The following is a 22,548-nucleotide window of genomic DNA, read 5'->3' as shown; positions in this document are numbered from 1 at the left end:
CAGATATGATTAATTTCATTACTGTAAACCTGACAGACATTACACAGTGTGTTAGATGTGGATTATGAGAAACATGTGAACACTCAGAGCTCCACAGAACCACTGAACCACAGAACCACAGAACACTCCGGCTGCTGTTCATACTGATTGATTTGTCACTAAAATGCTCCTTTAATGATTGACTGATCTGTGTGTTTATCAGCAGCCGCTTCATTCAGACAGGCCAGCCCCGGACCCCCAAAAGAAATGGAGTTAGCCTCCGTCACGCATTTTGGGAACTCGTCTGGCACTGCGCCAGTCCTTCCGTTCTCCAACTTGAACGAATCGGAGGGTCATCTGACCCTGCCGTTGCTCGACGCTAGTGCTAATGACAATGCTAGCTCGGACAGGCCGGCACTGAGAGGGCCAATAGTGGCCACGCTCTCCATGACCCTGGGTGTCCTCTTCAACATAGTGGCGCTGCTGATTCTGGCAAAATCCTACGCCCGCCTGCGGCGGCGCTCCAAAGCTGCCTTCCTGTTCTTCGCCACCTCGCTGGTGGCCACAGACTTTGTGGGTCATGTGATCCCCGGCGCCATCGTCCTGAAGCTGTACCTGTCCGGAGGCGTGCCTGCAGCACGTTACACTCAGCCGGACGCTCTGTGTCAGTTTCTGGGCGGCAGCATGGTGTTCTTCGGCCTGTGCCCGCTGTTCCTGGGCAGCGCCATGGCTGCCGAAAGGTGCCTGGGGGTCACCAGACCTTTGTTGCACGCGTCCCTGGTCACCACGACGCGGACTAAACTGTCCCTATGCATCATCTGGCTGGCGGCGCTGTGCGTGGCGCTGCTGCCCTTCGCCCGGCTGGGCTCCTACAGCTACCAGCACCCGGGCACCTGGTGCTTCATCAAGGTCCTGGAGGACACGGGTGGGGCGGATGTGGCGTTCGTGCTGCTGTTCTCCGGTCTGGGTTTGGGCTCCCTGGCCTTGGCACTGGTCTGTAACACCGTCAGCGGTCTAGCGCTGCTGTGCGGAAGGATGCGGAAGCAGCGGTGCAACAGACAGACGGCCAAATCTCACGACATTGAGATGGTGGTGCAGCTGGTAGGCATCATGGTCACATCCTGCATCTGTTGGAGCCCCCTGCTGGTGAGTTGAAGCTCTGAAAGTCACCATTTTAGCTTTGAAATGTTATATTTGGGATAATATAAATATTATTATAGACTATTAATATGCAGTGCACTCAGCTCTGCTCTCATGTATCAGATATGATCTGATAGGATAAATATTATAAACTTTACTGAAGATGAATTCAGTTGTTCCATCAAACAGACAAATAAACAAACAAACAGATAAACAGCAGAAAAAGTAATAAGCATTAAAGTACTATATAGAAGATAGATTGATTAGCTATTGCACTGTCATTAGGATATTAAAAATTAAAGACTACTGTATCCTGTCCTGTGTGTGTTGGATCCCTCTGCTGGTGAGTGGAAGTATCTCAGTTACTTGAGGAGCGCTACAGCACTGAATCAGCAGAAGTGAAAAGTCTGGAGATGCATCAAAGACACAGAGGGCTACTTTAAAGAAGGCTTAAATAGTAATTTAGTAACAGTAGTAATAATAATAATTCTTTAATGATGATGATGATGATGTGGTTGGTGTGGCGCAACAGATAACACCACTACCTGCCACTGAGCTACCACGCCATGTGGGAGACTGGGGTTCGATTCCCGGTCTGGGTGACTGTGCTGCGCTACACCAATAAGAGTCCTTGGGCAAGACTCCTAACACTACACTGACCTCCTCTGTAATACGAGTGACCTTGTAAGTCGCTCTGGATAAGAGCGTCTGCTAAATGCCATAAATGATGATGATTATTATTATTATTATTATTGGTGGTGGTATTGTTATTATTCTTTTTAAATAATATCATTTTTTAAATTGGCTTTGTATGAACTGTGTTGGTCACGGTCTAATTCTTTACTGGGAATTTCATGGCTGTGAGTTCCGCTGTTATTCTACAGTGTTTAATAATCTCTCTGTGTTGCTCAGATATTCGGCCTCATGTCGGTCATACGCTCGTATGAGGGCTCTATCAGAGATGACCTCGCCACCTATAGGACTCTGATGATAACAGGAGTCCGACTGGCCTCCTGGAACCAGATTCTGGACCCGTGGGTCTATATTCTCCTCCGGCGGGCTGTCCTCCGCAAAATCTACCTCATCACCAAGCGGCAGGTGGACCTGAGCAGCATCCGCCGCTGGGAGACAAACTCCATTCACAGCACCGAAAAAGCCACTGTCAGTAACAGGGTCTGACCACAGGGGGCGCTCTCTGATAAAAACACTGTCAGTAACAGGGTCTGACCACAGGGGGCGCTCTCTGATAAAAACACTGTCAGTAACAGGGTCTGACCACAGGGGGCGCTCTCTGATAAAAACACTGTCAGTAACAGGGTCTGACCACAGGGGGCGCTCTCTATTAAAAACACTGTCAGTAACAGGGTCTGACCACAGGGGGCGCTCTCTGATAAAAACACTGTCAGTAACAGGGTCTGACCACAGGGGGCGCTCTCTGATAAAAACACTGTCAGTAACAGGGACTGACCACAGGGGGCGCTCTCTGATAAAAACACTGTCAGTAACAGGGTCTGACCACAGGGGGCGCTCTCTGATAAAAAACACTGTCAGTAACAGGGTCTGACCACAGGGGGCGCTCTCTGATAAAAACACTGTCAGTAACAGGGACTGACCACAGGGGGCGCTCTCTATTAAAAACACTGTCAGTAACAGGGTCTGACCACAGGGGGCGCTCTCTGATAAAAACACTGTCAGTAACAGGGTCTGACCACAGGGGGCGCTCTCTGATAAAAACACTGTCAGTAACAGGGACTGACCACAGGGGGCGCTCTCTATTAAAAACACTGTCAGTAACAGGGTCTGACCACAGGGGGCGCTCTCTGATAAAAACACTGTCAGTAACAGGGTCTGACCACAGGGGGCGCTCTCTATTAAAAACACTGTCAGTAACTGGGTCTGACCACAGGGGGCGCTCTCTATTAAAAACACTGTCAGTAACTGGGTCTGACCACAGGGGGCGCTCTCTGAGAAAAACACTGTCAGTAACTGGGTCTGACCACAGGGGGCGCTCTCTGATAAAAAACACTGTCAGTAACTGGGTCTGACCACAGGGGGCGCTCTCTGAGAAAAACACTGTCAGTAACAGGGTCTGACCACAGGGGGGCGCTTATGTCATCCTAAATTAGTTAGGCTGTTATTTGGTTTCTTTTTTTCTTTGATGTTGACACTGGAGCTACGCAGTCACTGTAGCTAACATATAATGGAGGCTTATACCCACCAATTAGTTTTACTGAGTGATGAGTAGCGGAGGCTGCCCCTTCAGATGAGCTAATGAGCTAACGGCTGACGTACCGCAGTTCATGTTCTAGATAACAGTGAGTCATACAGTGTCAGAAACCACATGAGTACTAGTGACTACTGAACACCTCCACACTGAAGTGGTGGGTATATTCACTGATTAGCTGTTAGCTAGATCAGCTCCAGAGCTCTGGGGAAAAGCCTGCGTGGTGAACCCAGTACAGAGGCTTTCACCGGGTGTACAGATCACCAACACCAGGTAAACATCGCTGCTGATCTGGACTGATCTAGGATCAGCACTTCTTACCTGTATGCTAATACTGATCAGTGTAACAGGCTCACACAGCAACGGCTCACCTGTCCTCCAAGTCCTCCGTCTTCAGGGTGGCAGATCAGGGTGTAGAGGGGAACTCCACCCCAGTTTTACTCTCTGGACCTGATTCTTCTAGAGCTGGGTGTGTTTAATGAGTGCTGCAGGTTTAGCATCATGTGACGTCCATGTTCCCATGTTAGCATACACTATATGGACAAAAGTATTGGGACACTGCTCATTCACTGCTTCCTCTGAAATCAAGGTTAATAAAAGAGTTGATTCTGCTTCTGTTGGAGTAACTGTCTCTACTGTCCAGAGAAGAAGGCTTTCTACTAGATTCTGGAGGAGCATTGCTGTGAGGATTTGATTGTATTCAGTGACAAGTGTGTGAGCAAAGTCAGGATGTTGGATGATGATCACCACCCCACCTCATCATCCCCAACTCATCCCAAAAGTACTGGATGGAGCTCCTCCACCATCATTCCAGAGAACACAGTTCCTCCACTGCTCCACAGCTCCTCAATGCTGGGGGGCTTTATTGGGATTATTAGGCAGCATGGAGCCACTAGAGTCATGATGATGATCTGCTCCAGGAACACTGGAACACTCTGTCCACAAACATCTGGTAAAGGCTAGCATTAGCAGATCAGTCCCAGAGAGTGCAACTTATCTCGGCTCTGAGAACGAGCACTTTAGCTTAGCAACGTGTGTGTGTGTGTGTGTGTGTGTGTGTGTGTGTGTGTGTGTGTGTACTACTCACATTACCAGATCCACACTCCTGCAGGTACCAACAGAACATAAAGGTGCAGAATTAGAACCAGAACACCTGGTTTCCACATTTACAGAATTATCTAGCACTTCAGAAACATTCAGCCAGTTCAGTTTAACGATAAGTGTGTATTAACTTTAACTAACGGTAAAGGAAACTTTCATCATTACAGTCCTTAAATTAAACACTGGGCTCAGTTTAACCTTAACTAGCTAACCATGCTTTTACCTGAGGGTTGATTGTTCATGGTTAATTTCATTAATTAAAGTTAATAACACTTTAATATTAAATAACAGAGAAAACGAAATGTTTTACCTCAACAAATATTTCTGATTTAAGTCTTTTCATCAGATTCATTAAATAAACATTTTTTTAAGATTTTGCCCTTTTCTAATGTTTAAATATATCCAAGCTGCTCCTTTTGTATTTCTAAAGTGTGATTTTTACATTTATTTCTGTCATTTTTTCACTGTTGGAGCAAAAGCACTATTAGCGTTAGCATTAGCATTAGCATTAGCATTAGCATTAGCCCTTCGGTTGGAAGCGTCATTGATTGGGAGGGGAGGGGCTGCTTCTCTGCCCCCGGAAGGAGATTGTGTGGGGTTAGCTGAGCTACGTGAAGCTAAGCTACTGCTGACTAAGCTAAGCTAAGCTAATCTTTAGCACAGTTCTGCAGCGAGCGGTGAGTTAATGCACAGATTTTAGTCCCGTTAGGTGTAAAATAAGGGCCCGGGTGCGGGAGTGAGCAGTGGGGAGTGAGCAGTGGGGAGTGAGCAGTGAGGAGTGAGCAGTGGGGAGTGAGGAGTGAGCAGTGGGGAGTGAGCAGTGGGGAGTGAGCAGTGAGGAGTGAGGAGTGAGCAGTGGGGAGTGAGCAGTGGGGAGTGAGCAGTGAGGAGTGAGCAGTGGGGAGTGAGCAGTGGGGAGTGAGGAGTTTACTGCGGGAATTCATGCAGCTCTAGCCGGCGGGAGGCAGGAGGCGGGAGGCAGGAGGCGGGAGGCAGGAGCCGGGCTGTTCAGTGTGATGGGGTTCTGGGGTTCTGGGGATGTTCGGACTGTAATGGTCACATGTGACAAACTGGACCGAACAGGTTTCTGCCTTCCGCGAATTCAGTCTGGTCCACCTTAAACAGCGCAGCAGTCCCGGCCGGACTGGGTTCTCCTAACTTCTTCATCTGGGGATTCAGTCTGGGATCAAACGCTGACAGTAAATAAAAGCCTGATTTAACCTTAAAGTTCATTCATTCACTGTGAACCCAGTGACCAACAGGCCTTAATAAGAGGAACCACAATAAAACACATCACATGAGTAATATACAGGAATGATGATGATGATGAAGGTGTAAAAAAAAGTAGGTGCTTTTGGAGATTTAAGCTCGTACAAATCGATAATCGGTTTCTGTAAATGTGGATATTAGCAGAGGCGTGTGAGCGGAAGAAGGAGGGCTCGGTCATGCAGGGACAGGGATTCCCACACCCGGTGTGGGACGAGCACCAGGCCTATGAGGAGCTGCTGTACTGGGACGGTCTGCTTCAGGAGGGACACGTGCTTCACCCTCGCGATTACGACAGGTGAGGAGAACCGTTAATGGTCGTGCAAGCATCGCTCTGAACACTCTCTCACTCTCTCTCGCTCTCACCATTAGAAGTGCAGTTGCTCTAAATGAGACGTTCTCAGACTGCTCGGAGAGACAGCACCTCTCACCCAGCAGCTCTGATGGCCATCAAGTATGAAAAGCACGGAGAGCTGCGGCGTCTTTAAACAGCATTCGTGTTCAGCGACTGTTTCTCTGCTGTTCTTACTCGAGGTTCGAGGAGCTGCGTTACTGGTATGACTGCCTGTGTTATGAGGAGGAGCTCAGACACTACCACGCCTACGTGGCTGAGTGGAAGAAGAGGCAGGCTGAGTTCCCTCACGGAGAACTGGTGAGTCTACTCTGTAATTCTGCATAATGTTCATAGGATCCACTTTCTTATTCTGACAGACTGTAATACAGTACAGGAGGAGGTGGGGGCGCTCTGACAGACTGTAATACAGTACAGGAGGAGGTGGGGGCGCTCTGACAGACTGTAATACACTACAGGAGGAGGTGGGGGCGCTCTGACAGACTGTAATACACTACAGGAGGAGGTGGGGGCGCTCTGACAGACTGTAATACAGTACAGGAGGAGGTGGGGGCGCTCTGACAGACTGTAATACAGTACAGGAGGAGGTGGGGGCGCTCTGACAGACTGTAATACACTACATGAGGAGTAGGGGGCGCTCTGACAGACTGTAATACAGTACAGGAGGAGGTGGGGGCGCTCTGACAGACTGTAATACACTACAGGAGGAGTAGGGGGCGCTCTGACAGACTGTAATACAGTACAGGAGGAGGTGGGGGCGCTCTGACAGACTGTAATACACTACAGGAGGAGTAGGGGGCGCTCTGACAGACTGTAATACAGTACAGGAGGAGGTGGGGGCGCTCTGACAGACTGTAATACACTACAGGAGGAGTAGGGGGCGCTCTGACAGACTCTAATACACTGTTTGTGTTCCGTTTGTCAGGCCATGAAGCCGCCGCCGCAGCGCACTTTCCTCAATGAGGACCGACACGTGAAAGCCAAACACGCGAGTGTTTATCCGTCTCCGGACGAGCTGCAGGCTGTGCAGAACATGGTGTCCCACATAGAGCAGGGGCTGAAGTCTGTTTCTGATTGGATAGACGAGCAGGGAAAAACTAACGACAGCTCTGAAAGGTGAGAGTGGGGGCGGGATAAAAGACTGGAAACACAACAGTGTCATTCCCTGAGCCATAACATTAGCACCACTGCCAGGTGACGTGATTATGAATGATGATCTGGGTCCAGTGTCTCCTGTCGAGGGCTGGATCTACATATCAGGCAGTGAGGGAACAGTCAGTTCTTGAAGGTGATGAAGGTGATGAAGCAGGAAAAATGGACAAGAGTAAGAATCTGAGACACTTTGACAAGAACCAAACTGTGATGTCCGGGCAGAACGCTGTTGAGTCTGACTGGGGCTGGGGGGTTGAGCTCACAGTAGGAGGTCAGTGGGTAAGCAGATGGACTTCAGTCGGATTGAAGAAGTGTTTGTGGTGTTTACAGTGAGGGCTCGGCGACTAAACTCAAAGGTGTTCTGCGGGTCGGTTTGGTAGCTAAGGGGCTGCTGCTGAAACAGGACCTGGACCTGGAGCTGGTTCTGCTCTGCAGTGACGTACCCACCAGCACACTGCTGGAACGCATCTCCAATAAACTTACTGAAGTGCTGAAGGTAACACACACACACACACACACACACATTATATATCACATCACATTGCCTTACTGACCACTGAAACAAAGAGCAGCTCAGTCGCCACACCCTGACCGCTGATAAACGGGTAGGGGGCAGCTAACTGTCTAACTGTACACCAGCAAAGCGGGTTTCTAATAAAGGGTCTGAAAGGGTGGCTGTGCGCTCTCATCACAGGCTGTTCTGCAGTTTTTCCTCAGAGGAGCGAGCGGCACGTTGTGAAACCCGCCGAATAAATCTGACCTCAGTGTTTGCCGTCGTTTCTCCAGACGCAGGCAGACGACGAGTATGTCGTCACTACATCCGCAGCAGACGTTGCAGTATTGGTGAAGAGCGTGAAGGAACCGGTGCTGAAGCTGCAGGTCCACCTGACGTCTCCAGTGGTTCGAGACCAGTCTGGTGAAAAGAGCTCTGAAGGTACAGACTGACCGTCCGGTTTACTGACCACATGTGCAGATGGCTAGTGGCCCTTATAACGAAGCTGTTATTTCTCAGTGTGGTGTTTAAAATGCGACTGCTGCGCCGCTGATCATCGTTTCAGTGACTAATCTAAAAGTGGAAACCTGCGAACGTACGTATGCTCGACTCTGAGGGGTTGCTTTGCAGCAAAAAGTCAAGTGTTCAAGTTCAGCTTTTAGGAGAAAGCTTTAGAGTAGAGCTTTTGTACTGTAGGTTATTCTACGTGTTTCTGTGCTGTTAACCATGTGCTGAAACTGCTAAGGTGTTTAGCATCACCTGTAGCTGTGTATTAATATTAATAAATAATATTATGGTTTGGGCTCTTATTAAGCTCGTCCATCCAGCTGTAGTCCAGTGGTCAGATTTTGCTGCAGCGTTGACCCTGCCTGCGATATTGTGACCTGAGTTAAATCAACCTTCTGCTCTTGTTTCCTGTAATTTTTTTAAATTCTGCTCCCTCCTCAGCCAGACTTTCTAGTGTGAGTTTTAGGAACGCTGGACTTTTGACCAACCGGAAGTACTCTGACTCTCAGGGGGAGGGGCAGCGGAGCCTGGAGGTTGGAATAGAGGTGTGGTCTCATGAATGACAGTGACGTGAGAATCAGAATCGGAACCTTTTATATGATCTTAATCGCATACTTTAGACATTCGCTTATGTTTTACACTGGAGCTCAGAGGCTAACATAGCTAACTGGTAATGGAAACATATAGCCCATCAGTTAGCACACTGTCCCTGATTTAGTCTGGTGCTTAAATGGTGCTGAAGCCTTGTGTGCTTGGACCTTTATATGGTGGAACCTTCGTGGTGGAACGAGCTCCCCCTGGGTGTCCGAACGGCAGAGTCGCTCACTGTCTTCAAACCCAGACTGAAGACCCACCTCTTCAGAGAGGACTTGGACGAATAGAGTACTATGGTCACCTTAGCGTCTTGTGTTTAGTAATGTCTAAAGCTTAGAGGTATCTTTGAATTATTAGTCTATTCTAACTAGCTGAGGTTTTTCTTGGGTAAATAGCAAAGCACTAGGGTTAGTGTGTAGTACTGTTAAAACGATCACACTAATCCATGTATCCATAATTGGGAGCTTCCGGCCATCTCCTAAACCAAACACCACTGAAACCTCTTTTAAAGCATGTAGGAGAGGGTGTGTCTAAGCGCCATGACCACGCCCCTCTGCCCAGCCCTCCTCCAGGCTTATTGACTGACTCCGCCCCCTGCTCGGAGGTCAGAGGCCCCTTGGTCAAACTGTGCCTTTCTTCTTTACCCCCCGCGCTGGTAGAGCCGCAGTCGGCCTCGGCCCCGCCGGACGCTCTGGACAGGCAGAAATGCCTGGCTTCTCTCGCCGCTCTCCGACACACCAAGTGGTTCCAGGTTTGCACCTCGTTTTTATCTGTCGACCTCTTATTTTGTAATCTGCCGTTTCCGTGGGAACCCGGGGAAGATGCACTGCCGTTCAGAAGTCTTGGGACGGTTGTTACCACAATTTTTTCTGTCTGAGCCGTCAGCCCATCTGCACTTCAGCAGTCTGAGCGCCGCTCTCAGTGGAGTTGGACGTGGACGCATATCGATAGCTAGCCTAGGAAGACACGCCCCCTCGCAGTCAGAACACAGGGTTAAACATGCTGGAATCCAGGAAACAGGAAAGGTGAGGCTAAACAGATTAACGCTGTAATAATCAGTCATCGTTCAAATTCAGCGACAGTTTCAGCTGGGACTCTGATTGAACACGGCATTCGGGCTCAAATTCTGAATTTTTTATTTTCAGTTTCAATTGATTTCAATTTAGTTTTTACTAAAATGTTAGATAAATGTTAGATCCAGGTCATTTTGGAGCGTTTCTATTGATCCGTTCTTCATGAACCTCTGATACAGTATAAAGAACAACTGTCAGATTCACATTATGGAGAAAAGAGAAGATGGCAAAAAACAAAACATAAATAATAAATAAATAAATAGAGATACAAGGTTTTTGTCCTACATCGATGATCTGCAGGCTTATGCGAGGATTTGTGCAACACTTTGTAAGACATTTGATGTTTTGAGCAGAACGAAGTGAATAAATTCTCTACAGGTAACATTCTTAAATATATGCTGTGAAATGTTCTAGCCCGGTTTCTGTTTCTTTCTAGAATTTACCACATGAAGAATAACGGACACTCCAGGATATTAGTTAATGCTCTGCACAGAATTGTATTGAAACTCGCGTCTAGTGCAGTACGGCTCTTGCAGCGGGGGTCCCCAGACTTCTGCCGGGCAGTGCACCTGACCTGATTTGGTGAAAGGCGTCTCTTTTAGGGGCTGTGAGTGTTTGCCTGATGTAACGTTCAGCAGTGCAGCTTTAACTGGGGATGCGAGAGTGCTGATTGTGAATTACTGCTGCCCCCTGCTGGGCTTCTATACGTTACTGCCTGTGGAAGGTCAGAGGCCCGAGCTGTAATGTGATCGGGGCTCAGCTGTGTTGGGGAGGGCTGGAGGAGAGTGTGAAGTCAGTGTGAGAGTGAGTGCTGTTATTATTGTTGTTTTGGTGCCAACAGGCTAAAGTTAACAACCTGCAGTCGAGTGTGATCGTGATCCGAATCTTCAGAGACCTGTGCACTCGCGTCCCCACCTGGGCACCTCTCAAAGGATGGGTGAGTTCCTCAAGTTCTTCTCAGCTTCCTGTCCACGTTCACCTGCAGGCTACTGCTGTGATACACCATCACTTCCCACAATATACAGACATACATACAGAATGTGTGTGTGTGTGTGTGTGTGTGTGTGTATATATATATATATATACTCACTGGCCACTTTATTAGAAACACCTTCCTTGTGCTAGTTTGTGTAGAGGTTGCGTGCTGTGTGCGTGTGTGTGCGTGTATGTGTGTGCGTGCGTGTGTACAGGTGGTGTGTAGTGTGAGTAGAGGTATCTGTGTGTCTCCCTGCAGGTTCTGGAGCTGCTTTGTGAGCGAGCGTTATCCACCAGTGATCGACCGATGGGTCCGGGTGAATCCCTGAGGAGAGTGCTGGAGTGTCTGGCGTCAGGAATCCTGCTGGAGGGTCAGAGTTCATCTGTTCACACAACAGTTAACACTCACACACGCCTCGCTGACGTGTCCAGGTGTTCCCACTGAACTTGGGTTCACACTGTAAGTGGACTCTAAAAATGGGCTCAGTTCTCTTTCAGGTCCTCTTCAGTACTGATGCGACTGGTGTTGAGCTTCATCATATAACGGTTCTCTCACCGCTCAGCCAGTCACACCTATTTAATGGTTACCTTAGTGAAAAACACTACCCATAATTCAGTGGTCTGAGGACCTGCAAGAGTTCCAGGTACAGTGTGAAGGCAAACCACACTGCTGCAGCTGCTTCACTCTAACACACCTGAGTTCAGGTAGTGTATGTGCTTGCTCACTGTGCAGATGGTCCTGGTGTCTCTGACCCGTGTGAGCGGGACAGTGTGGATGCTAGCAGATATCTGACCCGGCAGCAGCGCGAGGACATTACCCAGAGTGCACAGGTACAGACATCGCTAATGATTCTCGGTTCTCAGGTGATCGCTAGTGGTGTCAGTGAGAGGCGCGGGGAGGGAGTGAGGGCCAAATCAGCATTTCCTCGTTTACAGAGTTTACACACCGAGCTGAGCACAGATACACACGTGTCTCCATATTTTCTTTGCGTTTCCCAGTTTGCCTTGCGGCTGGTGGCGTTTGGACAGATGCACAAAGTTCTGGGGATGGACCGCCTCTCGCCCAGAGCAGCTCGCATGTTTAGCGACCTGAACTACACACGTAAGACTCGAACACACACTGACACGCTGTGATTGATAAAGGGGGTGCTAAAGGCACTACACCATGCAGAATGTGCAGCGCAGCAGTTCAGCCCTTTTAAGGAGGTCACTGTGGTGGTGATCAGCATGCCACGTTCTCTTTACCAACACTCAGCGCCTCTCCTCAGTTATCCTCAGTCTGTATCTGCATGTAATCTGACCTGCTGTGTTTCTGAATCCTGTATCTCATATGCTTCATTTGAACTATCCTATTGTTCTACCCTTTACAGCGCAGGTCCCGGGAGCAGCCCCAGGTCCGTACGTCCCGAAACGTCCTTTGGAGCCATATGCAGAGGACGACACCAACACCCGGAAGGCCAAATTCCCCCGGAAAGGCAAGCACCAGTGATTCATAGCCTTGGGAAATTACCTGGAAGAAAAAACAAAATATCTGAAATGTAAAAAAACTAAATAGACCCTCCCAGGGGGCTGCTGGGACTTATCCAGATTAGTTGGCGTTAACTGTAAAACACCTTAAGCTCCTTTGCCCCTTCCCCCAAATCCTTAACGAGTGTAGAATCAGCCGTTGTTGTTTTTTTTAAGATGGCGGATAAAGGCGCTGTTTCCCCTCCTCATGTTTTCTGTTTATGGATCATGTCCTTAAAATCGAGTGATTTGATTTATTCTTTACTGCTGGTTTTATTTTATTAAACATTGAAATGAAACGCGTCTGGAGTGTTTTTTCAAGCCTAGACGATTCGGGTATTTGATATGTGAAGCTCTCACAGAAAATTCGACCCTATTTGAAAATTTCCCGCCAGTGTTTGCGATCTGCTGCAGGTTTAGAGCAGGACATCCTGTGGAGGGTGTCTGTGTGGAGGAGTCTCCCCGTTCTAAAGGATTGGTGGAGCTGAGCTGTTTTGCTCTCACAGGGAAATTGTGATTTCCAGAACGGATCTGAACCCCAACCTTTGCTTGTGTCTGTAAACATGAGCTAACGCACTCCAGGCTGACTGCTGGCGGGGAAGCTTCCATCTGGGGTTAGCTACATTAGCTCATAGATTCAGAAGCAGACTTTTGCAGCACTCAACTGTTGATCTGCTGCTTTTACTGAAATCCTTTACGCCTCCGTCACAACCAGTTCGCTCACGTTCTGAGCTCTGGGCACTTCTCGCTAAACTTTTGCAGGCTAATCGTTCATTAGCTCAGTCTCACAGTCAGCAGGTCATTTAGTACTATGTAGAAGAGCCCATCATATGGTCGCTGAATGTAGGTGAGCCTGGTCACTGATCATATGCCGATTGATCACTAGCTTGAGTAATGAGGGCGTGTTTATAAAAATGCTACCTGATGTTTGTCTGTGCAGCTCCCAGTTTGTCCTGCTGTTACTTTTCTACGGTTTAAGGCACTAAGCTCTCGCCCTCTTTCTCTCTCTGTTTGTTCTAGAGTTCCGTGTTGAGCCTGCTAATGCTCTGATGAAGCTGAACCAGCTCCGGCCGGGAATCCTGTACCGCCTCGTCTCTCAGACCGGCCCCGACCATACCCCCCAGTTCACCATGGCCATAGAGGTGGACGGAGCGACGTATGAAGCCACGGGGTCGTCCAAACGCAGCGCAAAACTGCTGGTGGCCCAAAAGGTGAGTGGAAGTTGTTCTCAGCAGGTCACCAGGTACCAGGCTACTCTCAGCTCTAATGCTCAGATGAACCAGCAGAAGAATTAGCCTAGCAGCCCCTCAGCAAAGTGTTCTGGGAATGATCTCCAACTGTTACAGACTGCTGCTCTGATCTCTGCTCTTACACACAAGGAAAATGTCTGACATATGCTGGTAAAAGACTCTGGGGTTGTGTGTGTGTGTGTGTGTGTGTGTGTGTGTGTGTGTGTGTTGTATGCAGGCACTGCAGGCTCTGGGATTGTCCACAGGCTCTGAGACAAAATCCATCAGTCAAACCCAGAGTGTGGAAGGCGCTGCCACGGCAACCAGCAACACTGAGACAGAGGGAGACGGTGCTGGAGGAGAGGATGGAGCTGAGGTATGTGTATACACACACACAGTGTTATTTGTGTCTCCTTCTCCTGTTCTCTTTGCAGAGGTGGCGGTCACCAATCCCTGCCCTAACACCCTGCAGACTTTACCCATAATGCTCAGTTTCTTACTCCATTTTTTATGTTATGAGTAATAAGCAGCTCGACTGCAGGACAGCGTAAGAGTCCATTCCACCAACACACACTCCCCACACTCCTCCAACAGAGTGCTGTGCGTGTGTGTGTGTGTGTGTAGGTTACTCTGCCGGGAGGCCCCATCCTGACCAAACATGGGAAGAACCCGGTTATGGAGCTGAATGAGAAGAGGCGGAGTCTGAAGTATGAGGTTGTTGCTGTCAAAGGACGCTTCAACGATAAAACCTTCACTATAGAGGTGTGTGTGTGTGTGTCGTACACAGAAGAGATTATTACTGTCACAAATACATCAGCTAAACTATCGCTTTAAGGATGCGCACACTCGGATGTGATGACCTGTGTGTGTGTGTGTGTGTGTGTGTGTGTGTGTGTGTGTGTGTGTGTGTGTTACTCTCTTCCTCTGTCAGGTGGAGGTGGATGGGCAGAAGTTTCAGGGTTCTGGCTCTAATAAGAAGGTAGCGAAGGCTAACGCGGCACTCGCCGCTCTGGAGAAGCTTTTCCCTTACAGCTCTGACTCTGACAGCCTGAAGAAGAAGAGATTCCCTCCCATGGTACACACACACACACACACACACACACACACACACACACACACCTCTCACTGCTCAGTCTGAGGCACCTGGATGCAGCCTATCGGAGTACAGTAGGCATGGAGGGGGTGGGGTTCAGTCTGTAGACACACCCACACTCAAACATACGGGCTTAGTTTCTGAGGATCTCGTTTCTTACATGGTGTAACGACTGAAAGTATGGTGTTAGGTGGGTGCTCTCGTGAAGAGGTGAATACTTAGCTCCATGAAGAGACATGCAGGGAACACCTCGTGCAGGTGTTTCAGAGTCAGTTTTAATGAGCAATGAGAGCACTTAGACTTCGCTCGTCATGACTTCCCAGACAACACCAGCTGGAGAACCCAGGCTACAACCCAGCACGGTTCACCATACGCACACACTCTTCCGCGTTTTCCTCCACACTCTCCATCATTCGCTCTGGCTCTCTCCATGCACATGCGCACTGTACCCCACCTTAAAGTGAACATTACAATGGTTTTGATGGTTCTGAACCCCACAGACTAAGCTGGAGGTTTGTGCTGAAGGTCATAAATCTGTAAATCTGATCTTATTAACATCTAAACACAGAGCCCCGCCCTGCCTCGCCCCACCCCCTGCTCTGCCTCGCCCCACCCCCTGCTCTGCCTCGCCCCACCCCCTGCTCTGCCTCGCCCCACCCCCTGCTCTGCCTGATTACCACTGTACTGAAAAACACCATCAATTACATCTGGAATTTCATAATACCCCTAACTGTGTCTGTTTGTGTTTGTGTGTGTGTGTGTGTGTGTGTGTGTGTGTGTGTGTGTGTGGGTGGGTGGGTTGTAGGGCTATGGCAATATGGATGGATTAGGGTTTAACTCAGCAGCAAGCAGGGGGCGTGGCAGGGCCCGGGGGCGGGGCAGAGGATTCAACAACACCAGCGTTTCTTATAAAGGTGAGCTTCACATTTAAACAACTAAAATATGAATGTGTCGTTACATCCAGCTTTATAATATGATTCAAATGTACATATTGTGTTGGTGGTACAGCTGTTAGCTGTGTTGAAGATGTGAGCAGCACCCCGTACAGCAGCAGCGACTCCAGCCAGACTGATAAAGCTACGGAGGCCCCGGGAAGTCAGTCCGCCCCCATTGGACCCAACACGCCTACATACCAGGCCGTGCCCCCACCTGCCACAGGGTACTACAACCAGTACAGCCAGGCCTACTCACAGTTTAAGAAAACCGGCCAGAACCAGGGTCAGGCTCCGCTGGTTGGGCCAGACTACGGCTATGGTTACACCAGCCAGCCAGTGGGGGGGCAGGACTACGGCTACGGAGGTGAGGCGGCGGGAGAGCACACACTACCTTAAAGAGCTTACTGTAGGAGCACAGTCTTCTGTACACCGCTTCTGTATTTTCAATGTTTGAGGGAATATTGCAGAAATATCCATTTAATATCTGCCCAGCAACCAAACTGCATTTTGATTGGTTAATATTGGACCAATAGTTTTAAAGAACATCTGCTCCCAAACCATAGCGTTCCCATCGCTAACCCTTCCTCACTGTGTGGGTGATTCACACATAGATGGAGAGAATGGGTGGTGGGTGGTCTCTCACACACAGTTTGTAGGGGAAGGGGAATGAGTGCCAGTGACCTGGAAGTGTTTACATATGTGGGAAAAGGTCAGCTGCTGAAGTGTCCAGAATACTGTGCTCCTACAGCAGTTTAGCCCCGCCTATTCCATCACAGTGCGGGACAGCCAACCAGAGGGTTCGAGCTCTTTAAAGGTCTTTAAATAAAGAACCCTGTTGGTCATTGACTGTGTGTTCTCTGTGTGTTCTCTGTGTGTTCTCTGTGTGTGTTCTGCGTGTGTGTCTGTGTGTGTGTGTGTGTGTGTGTGTGTGTGTGTGTGTGTGTGTGTGTGTGTGCAGGATATAGTGATCCGTCGTTTGGTCCTCCAGGAACCACCACACAGGATTATGGGTACCATCAGAGTGCCTACCCCAACTTGGGGGGCTACAGCAGCGGCAGCAACACCAGTTACAACTACAGATAAACCCCCCTCAGCCCACCTGTACCCCACCAGATCCCTCTACAGCACTCCCTGGAGCTACGCTGGAGGATAACGGTTGTTTTCTAATGTTTAAATTAGATCTTCGGTTCTAGTCGTTCTGTCTGCTTTACTTCTGTTCCTGGAACGTGTAGCTCATCTGTTCCCGCCGCCTTCGTTAGCTGTTTATTTTAACCCTGAGATGATTTGAGATGATTCATGATTATCCTGAGGTCTGTCTGAGCTGAGAGGAAGTCTCCCACTCTTCTGTTTTTCCACACACACACACATACACAGACACACACACACTCTGCTCGTTAACTTTAACCTGATGACCTCTTGAGCGTTCCCTGTTGTTCTGCTGGTCTCCGGCTGCTCTGTGTTTGTTGGCCACCAGAAATAAAAGCTTTTCTATTTTGAACTCCGGTTCAGATCTTCACTTCAGAGCAGAGCTTCAGCTCCTCACACCCGCAGGTCTGGGGTCAGATCTACACCCTAAGCAGATGGTTCTAAATGGCACTGAAAAAGGGTTCCTGAGCTCAGTTATAAAAAAAAAGAACCGTGTGAATGCTCTGTGTAGGTGTAGAACCGCTTAGAACCCGCAATGTTCTTAAAAGGCGTTTCTGTACCAGCAGAAGCTTTTCCCCACCAGTAAAACCAGAGGAACCATTAAAGGAGCAGTTCGGGACCAGATTCAGTTGATCAGCCTAGACATGTCTGACGCATGCTTCTGGACGGACACACACACACACACACACACACACACACACACACACACACGCTGAATGTAAACAGTGTCCACACTTAAGGCTTATTAGCAGACAGTGGTTTTCAGAGGGTTCTACAGAAGAGCTTTTAAGACAATAAGAGAGAGAGAGTTTGTGTGTGTGTCCGTGTCTCTCTCTTTCTTTCTGTGTGTGTGTGTGTGTGTAATAAATGAGTTAATAAACAACTGTAGTCTGATCTGGAGCTGCACACATCCGGAGACAGAAGGTGAAGCTTCAAGTTTCTCTGAAATAAAAAAGTCCTCAAACACACACACTCACACACACACTCATATATATAGTGTGTGTGTGTGCAAACAGACATTTACACACATCTGTCCATTCAGCCTACAGCAGTTTAGCTCCGCCCATTCATGGTGACGTTATAAGGAGTGTTTCAGTTTGAAGTTATTTAAATGACGGCAGCCAATCAGAACAGATCATTTGCATATTTAAGTCTGAAACTTTAACAGCGCGTTTTACCGTCCCGTCTCATACTGGGTCGTGTGACATTTGCAGGTGAGGTCTGTATCTACAGCCATCACACACAGTGTTGAGTCAGTGTGTCTGTGTGTGTGTGTGTGTGTGTGTGTGTATGGGCTTCAAATGCTACAGTGGAAAACATGCTGCTGTGTTTCCAGCCCTTCTAAACAAATGCATCCATCACATGATGCGTGCACACACACACACACACACAGCCGCTGAGTCAGTGCAGGCATGCTGTGAACACACTCCTGTTGCACCTGTGTGTGAGGGGGGGTATAAAGCTGAGCTGTCGGAGGAGCAGAGGAGGAGCCGGAGCTGCTTCTGTCCAGCTCGGAGAGTCAGGCGGGATCGGAGAGTGGAATCGGGAGCCGTGAGTAACACATCGAGCACTCCTCGCTATCACGCACATCACATCGGTGTGAGCTGCAGTGTGCAGCTGTTCACTCCAGTCACTCTTTGGGACAGACCGGGTTCGAACTGTAAAGATAAATGATGAGGTGGGGCTCCGGAATGGAGCACCTGTCTAAGCGCAGTTTCTGATACCTGGTGATGCCACAGCCATCCGTCAGTGTCTGAGAGGTTCCAGATAGCATATGGTGGAGCTTCTTCATGTGTCTTTGTGCCCGCGTGCTTCCAGTGCTGGTAACATCATGCTATGGGGAGACTGGTTATTGATTATCGATTGTTCTTAATGAAATTGTGCACATATCCCCCAGTAGAAAGCCAGGGTCAGAGTGCAGGGCCAGGCATGCTACAGCACCCCCTGGAGCAGAGAGGGTTAAGTGGCAGTTTAGAGGATGTGGGCGCTGAACCTACAACCACGTGACTAATAACTTATGGCGGCAGATCCAGGTCCAGAAAGTGAAGAGTCGGAACACGATCCTGGGACAGATTTAACTTTCTGGACCTGGATCTGCCATCTCTAAGCTCTGATCAGCCACTGCCCGGGTTATGTAATATTGAATTAGTTCATTAATTAATGTTTTCTGATGTTACTCCTTTTATAAAATGTATAATAAATCAGAATAAATACAGAACTATAGAGATAAACATGACTGCGGTGGTTTAGGGGGTGGGGCAGATGGTAATGGGGGGGTGGGGAGTAGCGCAGAGGAGGCTGCTGATTGGTGAGAGAGATGATGAGGGTGAGTGTGTTCAGCTGGTTGAGGAGCTGTTAGGAGAGGATTTAAGCAGGGAGAGGTGTGTGAGGAGTGTGTGTGAGGTGTGGAGAGAGGAACAGGGAGTGTGTGGTGAGGACACTGTGTGTGTGTGTGTGTGTGTGTGTGTGTGTGTGTGTGTGTGTGTGTGTGTGTGTGTGTGTGTGTGTGTGTGTGTGTGTGTGTGTGTGTGTGTAAAAATGTTTTCTGCTGTTTGTCCTGCAGATGGCGCCACAAATAATCTCCATCTTCATCATCCTCACTCTCCCTGCTGTCCTTTGCTACCCTCCTTCCTTCATCAACCTGGAGCCCAAAGGCAGTGAGTTCTCTCTCCTCCTACAGGACCCGCCGCTCTCATTCCCTGCAGGCACTACATTTCCCATAATGCCTAAAGGCGTCTTATTGAACGCTCGAGCAGTTGACTCTTTCAGTCAGTTTGTTTTGTGTTTGAGCGGAGTAATGAATATTCATAAATATGTAAATTAGACAAGCTAATGACCGCTCATAGCCCTTTATAACCGTGTAACTCTCCGACCACACCGAGCAGAGCCTGGAAGCAGAGCCGTTAGTAAACCCGCAGAGGCCTCGGTTCCGCTCGGTTCCGCTCGGTTCCGCTCGGGGTTCTGGTGTGTCTCTGAAGTGGAGCCCTGCTGGGTTTGTGATGCTGTTCTGTGTTTGATGTTCTAGGAAATCAATCCTCTCTCCGGTTCCTAGTGGTGGGGGACTGGGGTGGTCTGCCTAATGCTCCGTTCATCACTCCGATCGAGTGGGCCACAGCCCGGGAGATGGGCCGCACGGCTCATCAGCTGGGGGCCGACTTTGTTTTAGCTCTGGGAGACAACTTCTACTACAGAGGAGTGAAGAGTGTGGACGACCCTCGGTTCCAGGTGCGTAAAGATCCCGGATCCTGTCTTACTCTTCACTGCTGCAGCGCCTCCTCACAGCCCTGATCACAGGGGGTCTGAGTGTGAGGGGGTCCGGGGGGGTCCGGGGGGCCTCCATGCGTTTAGTGTAAAAGTTTGTGGACGTTATATATATATAACCAACCCCCCCACCCCCACCCCGTTCTTTTGGAGTGATGGTGGAGCTCCATCCAGTACTTTTGGATGGATGTTTACCTCCTGACCTCACTAATGCTGAATTGTGGTTGAATGCAATTAAATCTTCACAGCAATGCCTTTTTTGGTTTCAGGAGACACCAGGCATTAGCAGGTGTCTCAATACTTCTGGCCATTTAGTGTAGCACCACAATTGGTTCTGTTGCCTGTTCTGCCGAGTGGTACCGTGTACTGACTGACCCCTCCTCGGCTGTAGGACACCTTTGAGAAGGTCTACACCGCCAAGTCTCTTAACGTCCCATGGTTTGTTGTTGCTGGCAACCACGACCATGCAGGAAACGTCCTCGCGCAGATCCAGTACAGCAAGGTCTCTCCGCGGTGGTGAGTCTCCTCCACCTGCTCAGACTCCACCTTTCCTGCAGCAGTAGAACTTTCCCAGCTCACTAGTCCTCTTCCTCTTTCCCAGGAACTTCCCGTACTATTACTACGAGCTCAACTTCCGCATCCCAAACACGGACAGCACGCTGACCGTCCTGATGCTGGACACGGTGCTGCTCTGTGGAAACACGGACGACTTTAAGGACCAGAAGCCGCCGGGCCCGCAGAGTAGCGCCCAGGCTAACCGCCAGCTGGTGTGGCTGCAGGAGCGCATGGCCCGCTCCAAGGCGGACTTCCTGTTGGTGGCCGGACACTACCCCGTCTGGTCCATCTCTGAGCACGGCCCCACAGACTGCCTGCTGAAGAGGCTGCGCCCCCTTCTGGTGAAGTACAAGGCTACAGCCTACTTGTGTGGCCATGACCACAACCTGCAGGTTGGTGCCCTCAGTAGTGAGTAGGGTAGTGTAGCCTTCGTTCTTGATGCTCACTGTCTTCCTCGTCTGTCCTCTTAGTACCTGAAGGAGTCCGACATTGGCTATGTGGTGAGCGGCGCCGGGAACTTCATGGATCCGGACGTCAGGCACCGTAATGCCGTTCCTGAAAACTCCCTGAAGTTCTTCACTGGCAAGGCCTCGACCCTGGGGGGGTTTACGCACATGGAAGTGACCAAGAAGAAACTGACCATTACCTTCATTCAGGCCAAAGGAACCTCGCTGTACAGGACGGTTCTTCCCAAGCGGGATCTCTAACCCGGGGAGGGGTGCTGGTGTGGTGCAGGAGGTTTCCTTTTTACAGACTTGAGCTTGGCGGCAGTGTAGCTGTAGAGTAGGCGGACTCGAGGGGTTTGGTTCTATTATATAGACGTTTTAAATGTTTTGAATGATTTAAATGTTTTACTGGTTTTGAGCAATAAATGTTTAATGAAACATCTTTTAAATGATTAAACCTTTTTGATGTAAAATTGCTTTTGTCTTTGTGTGCTGTACTGGACGGGGGGAGGGGAGGGGGGGGGGGTCGTGGTCCAGGTCCAGGTCCAGGTCCAGGTCCAGGTCCAGGTCCAGGTCCAGGGTGTCTTGGCCACTGTGACCTCCTGTAGTCTGGCAGCTGGTCTAAAGGTGGACGGCGGCGGGGGGGGGGGGGGGGGGCTGCATGATGGCATGGTCTCCAGTAATGCATGGCTTTGCCAGCAGGTGGCAGCACTAGATCAAACTGCACCTGTGGTTCGGTTTAAACCAGGGTCCTGGAGGTTTAAGGTTCTGCAGTTTGGGATGGTTTTACCTTTAGCTTGAAGCTAAATTAAAGCTGCTCTGGTTTTAGGTTCTGAGAACTGCTGATCTTTATTCTCCTACTCTTACGAGGGCCTCGCGCTTGTCTTGGAGGGTTTAGATGTGCCTCTAAATGTGACGTCTGAATCATGAATTACTGGATCCAGAATTCCAGTTTTGAGGGTGGCACTTACAGTGGTTTGGGTTTCTACAGGACTAGAGGCTGCAGTGGGTTTAGACTCTTCTGAGTCTGGTGTAGCAGTGTCTTCCAGTTCCTGTTAATCTGATCTGTCCTGCTTTATGGGGGTCAGGTTAAAGGTCAGATGACCTGGGTCAAAGGGCTCCTGCCTGGTTTATGCTGGGTGTGTGGTTTTTCTTTAGGGTCGGGCCCGCTGACCTGACCTGAAGTCTTGTGTAAGAGTATTTTAATGCGGTTCAGTTCTGTAATGTTGGGTCAGCTGTGTTTGGGAAGGGGTTAGACTTGGGTTAGGGTTATTTTTACATGCTGTCCAGTCAAGAGTCTAAACCTTTTCTAAAAGAAAACCTTTTGAAATTTCACCAGAAATAAATCTGAGTCTGAAATGACCCTGAACTGTGAGTTTATGCAGTTTATAATTTAACAAACATTTGGTAAGTAATTAGTGTAGAATTTCCAGTAGAATTTTAACGTCACGATTTTATGTGAAACATTTAACTCGTCTTTATTTGTAGAGAACAGAATTTACTGGTAAAATCATTTGGAAG

The 22,548-nt window shown here is 49.1% G+C and overlaps 3 protein-coding genes across 5 annotated transcripts in view; all 3 read left to right on the top strand.

Moving 5' to 3' along the window:
• ptger1a (prostaglandin E receptor 1a (subtype EP1)) overlaps window positions 1–2,418 on the top strand; it is a 2,547-nt gene extending 129 nt beyond the window's left edge. The window contains exons 2-3 of the mRNA XM_072682786.1: window positions 203–1,125; window positions 2,032–2,418. Coding sequence (XP_072538887.1) covers window positions 203–1,125; window positions 2,032–2,298 — 1,190 coding nt within the window. The 3' untranslated portion in view covers window positions 2,299–2,418. The remainder of the gene's footprint in view (window positions 1–202; window positions 1,126–2,031) is intronic.
• Window positions 2,419–5,028: 2,610 nt separating this feature from the next.
• On the top strand, window positions 5,029–17,117 carry ilf3a (interleukin enhancer binding factor 3a). Of its 2 annotated transcripts, none has more exons than XM_072683243.1 (19): window positions 5,029–5,121; window positions 5,858–6,008; window positions 6,245–6,362; window positions 6,988–7,178; window positions 7,545–7,710; window positions 8,001–8,148; window positions 9,468–9,559; window positions 10,723–10,818; window positions 11,116–11,227; window positions 11,590–11,687; window positions 11,856–11,958; window positions 12,227–12,331; window positions 13,383–13,573; window positions 13,830–13,967; window positions 14,216–14,353; window positions 14,523–14,666; window positions 15,490–15,598; window positions 15,693–15,983; window positions 16,578–17,117. In XM_072683243.1, the coding sequence occupies exons 2-19, from the start codon at window positions 5,890–5,892 to the stop codon at window positions 16,700–16,702; spliced, it is 2,484 nt and encodes an 827-aa protein (XP_072539344.1). In that variant the 5' UTR covers window positions 5,029–5,121; window positions 5,858–5,889; the 3' UTR covers window positions 16,703–17,117. The 2 variants fall into 2 exon arrangements, with proteins under 2 accessions (XP_072539344.1, XP_072539342.1); XM_072683241.1 differs by having other exon boundaries at window positions 5,855–6,008.
• A 91-nt stretch (window positions 17,118–17,208) lies between these two features.
• acp5a (acid phosphatase 5a, tartrate resistant) lies at window positions 17,209–21,500 on the top strand. 2 transcript variants are annotated; one of them, XM_072683244.1, is made up of 6 exons: window positions 17,209–18,316; window positions 19,329–19,422; window positions 19,791–19,990; window positions 20,418–20,542; window positions 20,628–20,973; window positions 21,052–21,500. In XM_072683244.1, exons 1-6 carry the CDS (start codon window positions 18,056–18,058, stop codon window positions 21,286–21,288), a joined length of 1,263 nt encoding a protein of 420 aa, XP_072539345.1. In that variant the 5' UTR covers window positions 17,209–18,055; the 3' UTR covers window positions 21,289–21,500. The 2 variants fall into 2 exon arrangements, with proteins under 2 accessions (XP_072539345.1, XP_072539346.1); XM_072683245.1 differs by lacking the exon at window positions 17,209–18,316 and having other exon boundaries at window positions 19,065–19,422.
• Window positions 21,501–22,548: the final 1,048 nt, after the last annotated feature.

This window comes from Salminus brasiliensis, chromosome 7 (assembly GCF_030463535.1).
Source record: "Salminus brasiliensis chromosome 7, fSalBra1.hap2, whole genome shotgun sequence".
In the NCBI taxonomy this organism is placed as follows: Eukaryota; Metazoa; Chordata; class Actinopteri; order Characiformes; family Bryconidae; genus Salminus; species Salminus brasiliensis.
The sequence above is the reverse complement of the archived record's forward strand: the minus strand, read 5'-3'. Positions and strand labels throughout refer to the sequence as shown.

Excerpts from the sequence above, each read along its gene's own strand:
- ilf3a (XM_072683243.1), top strand. The coding sequence starts at position 5,890 with ATGCAGGGACAGGGATTCCCACACCCGGTGTGGGACGAGCACCAGGCC. Across the intron at positions 10,819-11,115 it reads GGGCACCTCTCAAAGGATGG|GTTCTGGAGCTGCTTTGTGA; the intron begins GTGAGTTCCTCA and ends GTCTCCCTGCAG. Across the intron at positions 15,599-15,692 it reads CACCAGCGTTTCTTATAAAG|CTGTTAGCTGTGTTGAAGAT; the intron begins GTGAGCTTCACA and ends TTGGTGGTACAG.
- acp5a (XM_072683244.1), top strand. The coding sequence starts at position 18,056 with ATGGGCTTCAAATGCTACAGTGGAAAACATGCTGCTGTGTTTCCAGCC. Across the intron at positions 19,423-19,790 it reads CAACCTGGAGCCCAAAGGCA|GAAATCAATCCTCTCTCCGG; the intron begins GTGAGTTCTCTC and ends TTGATGTTCTAG. Across the intron at positions 20,543-20,627 it reads AGCAAGGTCTCTCCGCGGTG|GAACTTCCCGTACTATTACT; the intron begins GTGAGTCTCCTC and ends CCTCTTTCCCAG.